This window comes from Labeo rohita, chromosome 4 (genome assembly GCF_022985175.1).
Source record: "Labeo rohita strain BAU-BD-2019 chromosome 4, IGBB_LRoh.1.0, whole genome shotgun sequence".
Lineage (NCBI taxonomy): Eukaryota > Metazoa > Chordata > Actinopteri > Cypriniformes > Cyprinidae > Labeo > Labeo rohita.
Window position 1 is genome coordinate 43016316 of NC_066872.1, and position 15308 is coordinate 43031623.

Consider the following 15308-nt stretch of genomic DNA (forward strand, 5'->3'; position numbering starts at 1 on the left):
CTGTTTCTGCTCTGCCTTCCCTCATGTGTGAGAGGAACACATGAGGGACGGCAGAGTGTTCTCGTGTCCTTTCCTTATGGCGATGTGACAATCTGTTCCTCAATTCTTCCTCTACTAAAGGGTATAAATATGTAGGGCACGTACAATCCTCTTCAGTCCCTCTTTATCTTTCTCAAGATCTTCTCAGGTCTACAGCCTCTCACCTTCCTCCTTAACTCTCACTTCATCTTTGTCTCTTCTTTCTCTCTCCTTCCCTTTCTTTCCATACCCTTCTTCCTTTCCTTCTCCGTCAGGGTCAAACTTCAGCGTCTCCCGGCAGACCAGCTGCTGTGGGCCACATGCACCTCGTCCTTCACCACATGAAGGAGCAAAGACGCTATCCCCCTCCATCCCTCTGTCCTACATTCATCTCCCTCCCCCTCATCCTTTGTCCTCTCGTCTGATTATCTCATGCAATTTCGCTTCTCAACTATTTTTTTTAGAATGTATAGATATTTCTACAGGAAAACGACAAAAATACTGATTAAGAGAGTGATTTTTTTGCAGTGCAGCGGGTGCAGGGTCCGTGGGCGGTTTGGCTTTGGCGAGTGCCGTTCACGCGGATCCAAGTGCTCCTGGGTAATCGCCTCTCGCTCTATTCATTTCAGCCTCTCCTGCGTTCTGACACTTTCTCCTGTTAAAGATCCTCATGCGTAGCGACACCAGCTTCCTGTCACACATTTTACATTACTCCAGCTTACTGAAAGACTCAAGACGGCAAAAAAATAAAGTGATTTCTTAAAAAAAAAAAAAAAAAAAAAAAAAGAACTAAAGCCATTCAGTCAATCATTTGACTGAAAATATAAAAGTGAACTATATTTTTTACACTTTCTAAAGAAAATATTAAGTGGTGCTTTATTGACTATGCTATGGTGTCTGAGTGTTCTTGTTCCAAATTGATATGGTGTTGTTCTAGGTGGTTGCTAGGGCATTATTAGGGTGTTCTGGGTCGTTGTTAGGGCGTTTTCAGTTGAATGACTACACTATTGCTATGACACAAATGTTTTTAGTCTGTATATTGCTGCTATGCAGTTGCTAGGGTGTTCTGGTTTTAAGTTTGCACATTGATGGCTAGATGGTTGCTAAGAGGCACTGGTTTTTATACTGTTAAACTGCTATAGTGTGTGGAGTTGTTTTTAGTTTTTATATGGTTGCTATGTAGTTGCTAGGGTGTTCCGGGTGTTTCTTCACATTGCTATGCGGCTGCATATTTTGAGTAGTTTATACTGCATGGCTAGATGGTTGCTATGAGGCAAGTGTTTTTACATTGTTGTTATAGAGTTTGGAGTTGTTTTTATTTTTTATATTGTTGCGACGTGGTTGCTAGGTTTTCCCGGGTGTTTCTTAACATTGTTATGCGGTTGCATATTTTCAGAAGTTTATATTGTATGGCTACATGGTTGCTATAAGGCAATGATTTTTACACTGTTGCTGTAGTGTTCTGACTGTTTTTTAGTTATTATCTTGTTGCTATGTGGTTGCTAGGAAGTTCTGGGTGTTTCTTCATATTGCTATGTGGTTGTATATTTTGAGTAGTTTATATTGCATGATTACAAGGTTGCTATCAGGGAGGTGTTTTTACACTGTTGCAATAGCTTTCTGACTGTTTTTATTTATCTTCTTGCGATGTGGTTGCTAGGGTATTTTGGGTGTTTTTTCATATTGCTATGCAGTTGTTGGGGTATTTTGAGTGGTTGGTATGATCTTCCTATCATGTTCTGAATGGCTTTTAGGTTTTATTTTGCTGCTATGCCGTTGCTAGGGTATTCTGCGTGCTTTTTCATGTTGTTACATGGTTGCTTTGGTGTTTGAGTGGGTTTTTTTTCTGTGTTTGTTTGTTTGTTTGTTTGTTTTTTTAAATGGCATTGCTATGCTGTTTCCATGGCGTGGTTTTTGTCTTGTTACTATGTGGTTGCCAGGGTGTTCTGGGTGTTTTATTTTTTCCACAAAAACTGTGCAGTTGCTGGTGTATTTTGAGGGGTTTGTATTGCATGGCTACACAGCTGCTATGTCACAAGTGTTTTTCAGCCTCTTGCTATAGTGTTCTGACTGGTTTTCAGTGTTTACCTTGTTGCTATGTAGTTACTAGGGTATTTTGGGTTTTTTTGCATGTTATTATGCTGTTGCCATGGAATGGTTTTTATCTTGTTGCTATGTGGTTGCTAGGGTGCTCTGGATGTTTTACTTTCACATTGCAATGCAGTTGTTACAGCATTAAGCTTTATTTATTGAGTTGCTATGTTGTTCTGAGTGGCTTTTATCTTGTCACTTTGCAGTTGCTAGGGTGTTCTAGGTGGTTGCTTACTGGGTCAGTCATAACGCCTAGATATTGTCTCGGTTCCCTACTTCAATCTAAGTCTATGTGACTTTTTCCACCAGGCTACATTGTAAGTATGATCAGTTATAAAAGTTACAGAACACTCAATAAACGGCAGAACTTGAGGTATCATTTATGTCTGTACCAAATGTCTAATTCTTACGGTTAGTAGTTTGTTCAAATCACGTGTGAGAAATAGCATTAGCGATGCTTTTCTAAACACAAATAGTTTCTGCTGATAAATGGATTCATTATCTTTTAAAGCATAGCATCTTACATCAAAGAAAATCCTTGCGGGTAAACCATATGGACGGCGGCTCTTTATTAACGCTGTAAATAACAATGATTTCTTCTCTCTTGCTGACATTCAATACAGACACAATAATACTGCGTTATGTGCACAGTTTGCTCTTGCATGTAAAATTTGTTGTTTCAATTGCTTTGCGGCGCAACAGAAACAGCTGTGACACATTTCCCGGTGTTTTGAGGGAGAGGTCCAGACCCCATGCAGTTTCTGTGTCCTTCCCTTGACTGTCTGTGACCTGACAAACACACACACACACACACACACACACACACATTCAGTCTGCCTTTTGGCCAACAACAATCACAGGAAACCAAGTCAGGTTGGCCCCTCAGAGTTTAGTAACAACAACACTGCATACAGTACAGCTGTGTGATACAGCTAAAAAAATTCTCAATATTTTGAAGATATTTAAATGTATATCTTTGCATTTCAGGACATGGGTTCAATGCATAAGAATGCAATGCAAAAGCATCAACCAAATACATTAATGTAAATGCATTTTCTTGAAAATTATGAATTTGCTTGGAAATTGCCATAATTATTAATTTGATTTAAAATGTTTAATGCAAGAACTAAAATACAGTAAAAATCGAGTTTAAAAATATGTTCTTCAAATTGACACATTTCATTATTTGCATTTAATGCATCAGTATAAACTTACAAATTATTTAATTTAATATAATATTTTTAATGATTTTTAAAATATTTTTTATATAAAAAATTCTGAATGAAAAATGCCACACAGCATTTCCAAAAACATTTCTGAGTGACCATCCAGACAAATACTTGATAAATTTAAATTGACAGTTTGAACTGATTCACTGAAATGATTCAAACATACAAACATTTTTACTAATGAGGTTGTTTACTGTTCCAAGAAAACTCTAAATTAAATTCAAATTTAAACCCAAATTCAAATTCAAACTCAAACTCAAATTCTAATTGGTCACATACATTACCATACATCTCGGTTTCTACGACCACTCGGTTACAAAACTTATAAATGAAAAGGGTATAAACTGGAAATTTACAGACAGACAAATTTTCAAATATATACGCACAAATATTCATCATAATCAGTCATTGTGAATATAATGTATTAGTCATAATACATAATGCACATCTTTTTTGCTGCTGGAGGAGGTGTTTAAATGTTCTGTACTGAATGCGATGTTCTCTCACGATATAGATATACGTTACCGTGACAATCGGGCGTCGTGCGCGCTCTGGGGCTCCGCGAGTGGGAGCGTGTGGGATCGGACTGTATAATTACATATAACTGTAACGGTGATGCTTTTGTGTGAGTGTGTGTGAGATTAAGAGCATCGTTGGGAGAGCATGTGGGAGGGATGGATCCCACTCCTGCCTGTACATAAACCTCCTCTCGCTCTTTCTTCTCTCTGTTCTCCTCCTCTGGCTGCTGACACCTCCATAATTAACCTCGGCGTTTGGTGCAGGGTGCGGGGGAGGCATCGGAAGCACGCATCTCTCCCCTATCTGACCCATCCATCTGCTGAAAATAGCCCCGCCATCAAGAGCAGAGCTCAGGGCTGAGATGGACTCGGGCGGACCGCACACCTACATCAGCGTGTAGAAACTGCTTGGCCTCGAAGGATGAGTCCCAAAAGTCTACTTCATACCAACCTCTTAAAAAGAACAGGTTTAGTTACTGTAATTTTCAGATGGCAATCCTTACAGGTGTCTTGAGCTCACACAGCCAGACTTTTCAGAATAAAGTCATCAGAATAAAGTCTGATCTACTTTGCAGATTATTCTCAACAAGAACCCACTTAGAGAGGACGTGGACGCAGATTAATAGGTACAATAATGAATCGCAGCTCGCTTTTTTACCTGAAGCTATTAAATGTAGCTCAATTTAAACTCTGACAGCTGAATATATAAAACTCCATTTTTTTAGAAGAAAAAATAGACCCCAAAAAATACTTTTTTAAAAAATCCTAAATCCTAAAATCTGAAACATGCAACACACAGGTTGGATTGTGCATAAATAAATAAATAATCAATAATGAATTCATCAGAGCTGAGTTTAAATTTAAAGAATGGTTGGGTTTAAATTTAAATTTTGAATTTAAATACTGAACAACATACATATAAATTTTGAGGTCATGGCTGCCCAATTAAGCTGTAAAGAAATATAGGTGAGCTATAATAATTCATTACATCTTTTTTTTTAATTTTGACTAGTTCTTAAAATCCTAAAACCAATTCACTCATGGTAGAATGTGCAAAAGAAAAAATAAAGGAATGAAAAATATTGAAGAATATTGAATTTAAATACAGAATTTAAAGACGCAACTTTTGCAGAAAGGGTTTTACTGTGTTAAAATGTATAAAAACAAAACAAACAAATAAAAAGAAAAAAAATAAACATAATATACAAAAATGTAATAATCGGCTAGTTAGTTGTGGAAGATTAGTCAGCTATCATGATTCATCTCTACTTTACGATTGATGTCCAAAACCACAAGTTTTGAAAAGTAAATTAGCCCCTGACATCCCAAACCACATGAAATGTAAATAATCATCTTAAACATCTATCACCAGTGTAAAAAAAAAAAAAAAACAGTAAAAATCCAAAAGTCCAAAAAATGTAAAAAAAAAAAAAAAAAAAAAATTTAAAGAATGGGCAGGTTGAATTAGAATTTTAAATTTAAATCTAAAATTTTAATGATGCAACTTTTCTGAGAGGCTTTTTATCATGCAAAGTTTAACAGCTAAAGCTCAGAATGGTAAATAAAGCACTAATGCTAAACTTAGAAAAACAAGAAAAAAAATCCACATAATCTCAAAAACTCAACAACCGACAAACCATTTGTGGACGCTTAGTCACCCTTCATGATTCACCTCTACTCTATGGTTGGACGGCTGACCTAAACCCCAAGTTTTGAATAGGAAATTAACCCTTGACATCCTAAACTTCTATGACCATTGCCAAAATAAACACATTCATGACTTGGGGGAAAAAGAAAATGGGTGGATGAATTAGCATTAGTATGTTTAAATGTAAAATTTTAAATTAAATTCAAAGATGCAACTTTTCTAAGAAAGGTTTTTTTTTAATCATGCAAAGTGTCATGCAAAAGCTCATTACAATAAATAAAGCACACAACTCTAGATAATCGAGGAAAACTTAATAATAAACTAGTTCTGGGCGATTAATCAACTATCATGATTCATTTCCACTCTATGACTGGCCTGATGTTCAACAGCACAAACTTTGAACTGAAAATTAACCCTTGACATCCTAATCTACCATTCATGCCAAAAAAACCCATTCATGACCAGCAGAGTTTTCTTTAATACAATATGTGGTTGTTATCCGTGATCTGTGCCGCTCAAATACACCACTCAATCCCTGCGCGTCCCAAAAAGCCTCTGAACAGGGAGTAACGGTGGCAGATGGCTCTCCTGCTAATGATCAGGTAAATGTTGTGTTGTGTTGAAAACAGCAGTCTGAATGCAACGCTAATGTGTGTCAGGACCCTAAATCCTCCATTAGTGAGGTAAAAGCGGGTCGGATCTCCTCCGTTTCGCCTCTCGGAGGGCTTCAGGGACGCGAAGGGCCTCCAGGTTTTTCTTTTCCACCTGAGGTCCTGGCTGCCTAATTGAATTAATCATTTGCTAAATAAGGCCCGGGCTGCTGTAACCCTGTGCTATCAGTGTATAAAGGGCTGAACCCATCCACACACACACATACACAACCTCCCAGACCACAGCTGGAGAGGGATAGAGGCGAGCTATAATTAGTGAGCACATTACATAGAGAAAGAGACCATGAGAGAGACAGAACCAGAGAACTGTGCTGAAAAGATAATGTGTGCACAGAGCGAATGCAAATGAGCTGCACGTGTTTACAACCTAATCCAGCCTGAGACATAGATGATAAACTTCAGAGCTCTTCTGCATCTTTACATTTACTGCTGCCATTAGAGCCACAACTGCATTATGATGTTTTAACATGAGAGCAATGAAAAAAATAGAAAATAAAAGAAAGAAAACTGAATGCATAACTTAAATGGATTAGCCAATTTAGGCCTTTTTAATTTTATCTAGTAAAAAAAGAGGGTCACTGTATAATACTGTGAGATTAAGTTGTTAAATATGAAAGAAAGTTGCAACTAGAGAAGAAAAAGTCATAATTGTAAGTATAATTGTTATGACATGTAAGTCACAAATGCAGCAAATAAATTATTATTATATCATTGTATTTATAAATGCATATTTTTCCCACTGTGGTGGAAACAGCCTTCTTTAGAAAAAAAAAACAGGCATTACCAAATTATTTTTGTTTAATATTATACAGAAGCAAGTTTTGTTTTGTTTTAAAACTTTTTAAAATGTTTTTTAAAAAATTGATTTTTAATGTTTTTAAAATATGTTTCTTCTGCACACCACGGGTTCATACATTTGACAAAAAATTTGAAATAATTTTACAATTTTAAATAACCATTTTCTACTGTAATAGCTTTTAAAAAGTAATTTATTCCTGTGATTCAACTCTGAATTTTTTAGCATCATTACTCCAGTATGCAATTCAATATGCAATTTTCTGCTTCATATTTTTGTGGAAACATCATTTTTTTAACATCATAAATGTCTTACTTTGACTTTAATGTGTTTTTGCTGAATAAAAGTATTCATTTCTTTAAAAAATATATTTTAATTATTCATGTGTGATTTAAGATTTTGGTCATAGCACTCACTTTATATTAAAAAGACTAAAGCAGGTTAGCAAGCACCCAGTGGACATTTCCATACACCTGAGGTAACTAACCATAGCAGTCACGAGAGGATGAAATCCTCTAATATGCCATTAACATGAATGAATAAAAAGGGTTCAGCAGTTAGGATTACACACCAATATTACTGCTCTGGCAATCAGTTAAATTACTCAGCGTCAGGATTCAGATCATGAATAAAACTCAGTCCTGTCACATCATCAGCTAAAAAAGCCACCCAGTAATCCCAGTACAGCCTGTATATATGCAGGAGCCTGTGTACTGAGACACCATGTCCTCTCTACTCCATTGAACACATTTACCATGTTTACATTCATCACGCAGAATTCTGGAGCTTCCCCTAAAATCAACACAAAAATATGCAAAATTTGTTTGAAGAGTTATCTTAGATCATATAAATATTGATTTCTCTGCTATTTTTGTGCAATGAAACAAAGAATGATTGAATAAAAATGTCTGAACGCCAACAGAAATTACAGACCTGTGTTCACTTGCAATCTCTGGTCTACATCTATGTTCAGGAGCACATTCAGGACAGCAAGGACAACATGAAATTAAAACACATCATATTTACATTCTTACTAAATGTCACTTATGATATTGCACACAATTAATTTGATTTAATGCAATAAAATGTTACTTTGCACATCTAAACACAGTAAAAAAAAAATTTGCATCTGTGCAATTGCATTTTTCTTTGCATATAAATGCAATAAAAATGTTTGCATCTATATGCAATAAAAGTTTTCTTAGCATCTAAATGCAACAACATTTTTACATCTATATCTCTGCAATAAAATAAAATGCAACATTGCATGTACATTTGCATGTAAATGCAATAAAATTAATCTATGTGCAATAAAATTTTTCTTTGCATCTAAATGCAATACAATAAAATGTTACTTTTCCCATCTAAATGCAATAACATTGTCTTTGGATCTAAATGCAATATTATTTTTGCGTCTAAACAAATCTTTTTTTTTTGCATCTATATGCAATAAAATAAATTGTTACTTTGCCCATCTAAATGAAATAATTTAATCTACAGGCAATAACATTTTTCTTTGCATCTAAATGCAATACAATAAAATGTTACTTTTCCCATTTAAATGCAATAATTTCTTTGCATCTAAATGCAATAACATTGTCACTGCATCTGAATGCAATATGTTTGTGTCTAAATGCAATCAGGTTTTTTTTTGCATCTATATGCAATAACATTTTTCTTTGCATCTAAATGCAATAACATTGTTATCGGATCTAAATGCAGTAACATTTCATGTTTAAATGCAATAACTTTTTTGCTTCATTTGCATGAAATTTTTTCATTTTTTATCTTCTGATGTAAATGTGTTAACAGTGTAACCAATAACGTCTTGTTATGGTAAAACACTTGTCCTATATACACTCAGAAGTTTGTCACACAAATTAAATGAGTTGCGAGTGCATTAAAACTTCTAAGAGACACAGTTGTTAACACGATGGGTAAGTGATGCAACAAACCAAAGCCATACGGCAAAAATCACGCCTACGACAGTTAAAAACCACATTTCATTCTCTCGTTTGATGCTCCACCAAAACACACTGACGGCATCTGCCGTAGCATGTTTTATAAAAGACCAGCGAGCATGTTTGAGCCATCAGTGTCAGAGAGAATTAGAGCGGGCGAAAGGCACTCACGGCGAGACAGTGTTAACTCCTGCTGAAGCGGGGGAAGACGGATGAAGAGACAGAGGGGGAGATGAAGTCTCTCACACCTCCAGTGTGGTGGCTGTCTGCAGGTGCTCCTCTGCCAGAACTACAGGTGCAGGACTGAGTCATGCAGGGGAACGACAGGAAACGGACCACTTGTAGGAAAATGAATGGAAGAAACTGCATACAACGTCCTCAAACAAGTACTTTAACTAGACATGACATGTCATTTAAGTCATCGTTTGGCTCCCAAATAAGTGGAAACGCAGTTCAGGCCTATTGCAAAACAAAAGCCTAGGAGTAAATTTTTGCTTCGACCCCTGATGAGGTGCAGCTGGATGCTTTACCAAACAGAACAGCTGAGGAAAAGCCTCTTACACTCATATACCTAATAAGGAAAAGCTTCAAAAGTCCAATCCTTTAATGCGTCTCCTCAGACTGCAATACAAACCCCCCCACAGCGGAAAAAAGCAAAAAGACTGGCTTTATCGGCGTTAAGCCGGCCGCTTTGCGCACAGCCATCTTCAGGAGAGATTATGACCATTTATGTAAAATCCTTATTCGTGTCAGCCATCAGGCTCAACTGAGTGCTCCTGGGTTTTGCAGGAAATGACACAAGACAAGCCCTCTTTTACGCACATAAGCATACCTTTGCGTTATTAAACACGTCAGCTGGACTCTGGCCAATGAGGCGCAACTTAGAAAATAACAATTGCAGGTCCAAAAAAGGTGCGTGAACATTTAGTCACCGACATACAGTATTTCCACGCTTTTTCTCGTGCATCACGGCTTACAGTAGGTGTGGCGGCCATTTCGCACTCTGATTCAATGCCAGATAGAAATGAGAATTATAAAAAATAACACAGCATGCTAAACTGACTGTGAAGGGTACGTCCTAACTGGCGTTTCAGCCAAACGCACAGAGCAAAGAGCCAAACGGGAGGAGGATTGGCACAACTTGACAGATGACTAAATGCACCAGGGCCCTTATTAAAGTTTCACTGATAAAACACAACACTTGTAAGCAATAAAATATTAAACCCATTCCCATCTATTCCGCAGCGTCGCTGGCGACACAGCGCATCACTTCCTGCTAACGTGCTTCCTCGATGGGATGACTGAATGTTCTGGCTTTAAAATGCATGAACAAACTGACCCCATTTACACATTTCTAGTATAATTATGCATGATTGCATGTTATTATGAGACTAAATGTTTCTAATCGTTCATTAAAATGTCATTTGTTCCACTCCTAAACAACTTTCCTGTCTTGATGACATCACCAATCCCTCGCTTTACAGCCCCGCCCACTCCAGCCACCTGCCATATAAACAAGTCATTCACAATCCAATCAAAAACACATTCATTTTCTCAATTAATATACTTTTTCAGATGTAAATTTATTCTCGCCACACTTGATCATGATTGGTCAATCTATTTAGCATTGGAAATGAACAGAGTCGCCATCCACCATGTGCAGAAGCTCGGCAAACACCGCAACAAGTTTTTTGCAGACGGCCGACTCTGATACTGAGCAGACCGCGATAAATATGCATGTTTAACTTTTCAGCAGCCTGGCGGAGTGAAAATGTGTCAAGCATGTATAAATCTACAATCAGGGCTGTGATCGGGACACTTAAAAATGCATGAGTTCTTTTTTATGTTCCACTGTCTGCTGCCGCACTCTTAGAGCGTCCCGGGGAGAGAGAGAGAGCGGACACAAGAGCCTCTTTATAAGCCCAATATGATTCACTACATAACAAAAAAAATGATATGAAGTGCTGTATTTCAGGAGAGTATGAAAAAGAACACTGTAGCTTTGTTCCAAACCTAGTGAGCTGCCTACCTAGGCAGCATTTTAAGACATCAGATACGCTTCAGATGAGAAGCCTGTTCCAAAAGGTAGCAGAATGATTATTAAGCTGATTATGCTGCCTTATAAAATATTTTTTTAGCACAGAACTGTTTTGTGACAAGCTGAGTAAAAAAGTGATAAATATGCTTAAAAAGAATTATATTACAAAAAAATACTAATTCAATTCTAAATATATAAAAACAAAAATATATACTAATTTACTCAAAATTTATGGATGCTATATATTTTTATGTGCATTTGCTAATCATGGAAATGCATTAAAATCACACTACAATCAATTGTGCGTTCAATTTTATTTGATTTTCATGTGAAGAATGCTATTTCTATATTAAATTATAAAACAAAAGCAACCATTAAATTCTAAATAAATATAAAAATAAAATATATACTATTTTACACCACATGTAAAATGTGCTCTATATTTTTATGTGTATTTGAGGATCATGGAATTAAAATCACTCTGAAAACAACTGTGAGTTGAGGTTTTTTTTTGCATTTCATGTGAGGAATGCTATTTGCATACATCCAAAAGTTTTTGTGTACTTAACATATGTGTGTGCTGTGCATATTTATTATGTATATATATAAATACACACACATGCATGTATATATTTATGAAAATATATTTTGTTTATATATTAAATATATTTATATATAATAAAAATGTAAATATTTTCAAAATATATACTGTATGTGTGTCTTTTTTTATATACATACACAGCACACAGACATATTTAAACAAAAACCTTTATTTTGGATGTGATTAATCACGATTAATCATTGCCTAGCACTAATATAAAAATAAATGTTATTTTACCCAATATTTGTGGGTGCATATATTTTTAATGTGTCTGAGTTAGATAGAAATCCTGTGCATTTAATGTGAGGAATCCTAGTTGCTGTCTATATAGATTAATCCAAATCAATCACTTACAAGGTGTCATTACAGTTCGGATGCTGTCTATGTCGACAGTAAACCCCAAGCCAGCTCACTAGATTTTGGAACAGCGCCTGCTTTGTCTTTGGCAAATTCAAAGCATCCATTTTTAGACCGTTTGCTTAAAAAAGCCGAACTTTTATCTAAAATGCTTCGCATTTTAGGCCACGTTGGCTTGCGTTTGTTTGTTTTACTGATTGTTCGGTTGGTTTCATTGGACTTATTGGCATCTTATCTGAACTGGAGATGAATATAGATCGTTCTTACGAAAGAACAGACACCTTTGATCATTTCTTCAGAGACTAGCCTTAATTGTGAGTGGAGGATTGATCTGCTTGGAGGAGGATTGACCTTAAGACTCTGAAGGGTGGTAGAGACCCTCCTCCGCAGACAGGTGGAAAAACGGAGGAGGGGGAGGTCAAACTAGGGGTCTCTGAGAAGAGGCAAGTTTTCTCAAGCGACCGCATGAAATAGAGTTTCAGCATGAAACCAGTGTTGTCGATACGGCTCGGTCTTTACATTGATCTGGAATGAACGATGTGATCAGTACATCCACAAAAACAAGATATAGATGTTTTCAACACCATTGCACAAGCAACTGTATCAATGCAAGAAAGATGGCTTTAGTTTAAACGGACGCACCAGAGATTATTCTGAAAATGAAAACCACTCCACAGTGTCGAAATGACCTTTAATATGTCAAATCGTGCAGCTCCTGACCCTGACGTGTGGGAATAGGTCTCTGTTCCGCAGATGAAGTCTAATTCACATTATACAGCCATGCATGGCTCTGTTCATGTACTATTAATTGGTCAAATGTCAATTAAACAATTCAATACAAGTGCCTGTCTGATTGCCCAAGGGTTTTCATGTGCAAGAGGAAAACACAGTTGAATCCTGCTAGCAAATCAATAGCAGGCCAAACAACTATGTAAAGATATGACATGTATTTCACATAATGTAATTCATTTACGCTGCTCTCATGATAATAAACGAAATCTCCCTTCACAGGACATCCTAGCACGACGTGTGTTATTATGCTCTGTTATTTAGGTGGGTGTGTGTTCATTTACACAACAAATGGGGTTTGCATTGTTTAGTAACGCACACAAACAAACCATCTGACATGTCTCACCGCTCCATATGGTGGAGAAATGCACGCAGGTTTGAATTAAACCGCATATTTACCTGTACGAGATCTGCTTCCTGAACGCCAGCCCTTTGAGTTTCTCCTCCAGCGAGTCTTCCATGTCGGCGAAGCTGCTCATGCTGTCGCTGCCGCCCCTCGCCGCGTCTCTCCCGCAGCCGCGTGTCTGGTCGTCCGCTGATTCCCCACCGGCGGCTCCTCTGCTGCTGCGCTCCGCCTGAGACGCGCGAATGTCGGCCAGGGGGTCCATCATGCTCCGGTCGGCACTGAGTGGACCCCCTTCTCTCCTCCGGTGCTTAGAAGTCCTTCCAAATGTGTCCTCCGATGTCCCTCATGGGATGAATAATATCTATCTATATATCTATCTATCTGTCTATCTACTGATTCACGATTCACTCACGGTTAGGCGCACGCACGATCCGCGGAACTACAACAACAGCTGCATCCATCCGCGAGGACATTCTGGGATTTGCCTCCTCCTCATCCTTCAGCATCGGGCAATAAAAGTAGGGCAGAGGGTCTCCGACTGGACAAGCTGTCGCGCACACGCGCGTGCAAATGCGTGGTGATCTCTGACGTGTCCGCCGTGACCGTGATGGAAGAACCTCCGCTGAGAGACGCGACGCTGAAGAAGCCGCGTTATGTTTACACGAGCGTTTAAACCGGACCTGATTGTGATACAGACCCTTTGTTCAGCCAGGAACCTCCTGGGACACAGGGAAATAAATAAATAAATAAAACACTTTTTGAATAATACATGTAGATTGTTTAGATTTGTGGCGCTTGTATTTTTCATTTAAAAACTACAATATTATACTTAGACTATGTGGGGATCATTAATATTAACATACTGACCACGCCCCCTGCTGTCTGTTACACAGAAAAGCTGTTTTTATAAAATTATCGCATTTAATGGTATATGAATATTATTTGGCCACACCCCCAGTATTTGATTTGACAGAAAAGCGGATGTTAATATTATTATAATATTATTATTACATTAAATCATATATCATATTGGCCATACCCCCAACCATTTCATATAACGTTTTTTTTTGGGGGGGGGGCAAAATATAATATACATAAACAGAATTTTTCTTTAAGTATATCTAAATTTGATTTAATTTTGATAGTTTCTTCATGATTTTAATTATTTTATTAAGATATTTAGTAAACAAAATAAAAAATGTTTTAAAACTGTTCAACTGTATGACATTTTAAATGTGTTTTAGCTTATTTCTTATTTATTTATACTATATATATATATATATATATATATATAAATTAGATCATATTTCAATATATTAATATAAATTAATATATATATATATATATATATAATATACATTTATATTAGATCATAGATACAGACATAATTATTTAGATATATACTTACAAATATATATTTTACATTCATTATATATATATATATATATATATATATATATATATATTTAATTCAAATTCATATTTTACATTTTTAAATATTTTTTTAAAAATACAATTTATATCATATAACGTATAACATGTATATCAATACATGGTCAATTTTTATATATTTTAAAATATATTTAAAAAAATGTAAATATGTAACAATATACACAATAATAATATATAATGGTATACATAAAATTATTATTATATATTTATATATTTTTAATCTATTTTAAAAATGTATAACAACAAAAACGTTTTAAAACTGTTAAACTGTATGATGAGCTTTCATCTGGATTTTATAAATAAATAAACAAACAAATCATGCACAATTAATGTGCATTCGGATACTGATAATGGCATTTTTTGTGTGATAGAGCAACATTTGGGTGAGCAATAAATTAACTTTTTACTTTATAAAAAATAAAAATATATAGCTTTTTAAATAAAATTCTCAGATACTAACATGTTCAATTATTTAAGACGATTTAAAATTAGGTAAATAATTAAAATGTCACACTGAATTTATCAAACTAGAACAAATGCATTTACCAAAAATACCCTAAGAAATATTGCCGTAATTGAAGAATCACCTCCATAAGTCTACAACAGCACATTTACGCAAAGGTTAAGACATAATTTTTCCAAGAAGTCATGAGAGACATGCATTTTTCTTCTAACGCAATTTGGCTAATGTGATTTAATGTATGAAGTGCATCGTCCAAGCTCTCTGATGTGGAAAAAACACCTTTCTTTTGCATTAAAAAGCACCCTGAGAGACAGGAAAATTATAATGCAG

General features: G+C 36.0%; 1 protein-coding gene across 10 annotated transcripts in view; it reads right to left on the reverse strand.

Annotated features, from left to right (window-relative positions):
- Nucleotides 1-13844, reverse strand: part of dgki (diacylglycerol kinase, iota) — a 44993-nt gene extending 31149 nt beyond the window's left edge. For 6 of the 10 annotated variants that reach the window (XM_051107519.1, XM_051107518.1, XM_051107514.1 and 3 more), the window contains exon 1: nucleotides 13117-13841. In XM_051107519.1, the coding sequence (XP_050963476.1) occupies nucleotides 13117-13328 (212 nt within the window). In that variant the 5' untranslated portion in view covers nucleotides 13329-13841. Of the gene's footprint in view, nucleotides 1-13116 lie in introns of all 10 variants that reach the window. The other 4 variants (XM_051107521.1, XM_051107520.1, XM_051107522.1 and 1 more) reach the window with 3 other exon arrangements.
- Nucleotides 13845-15308: the final 1464 nt, after the last annotated feature.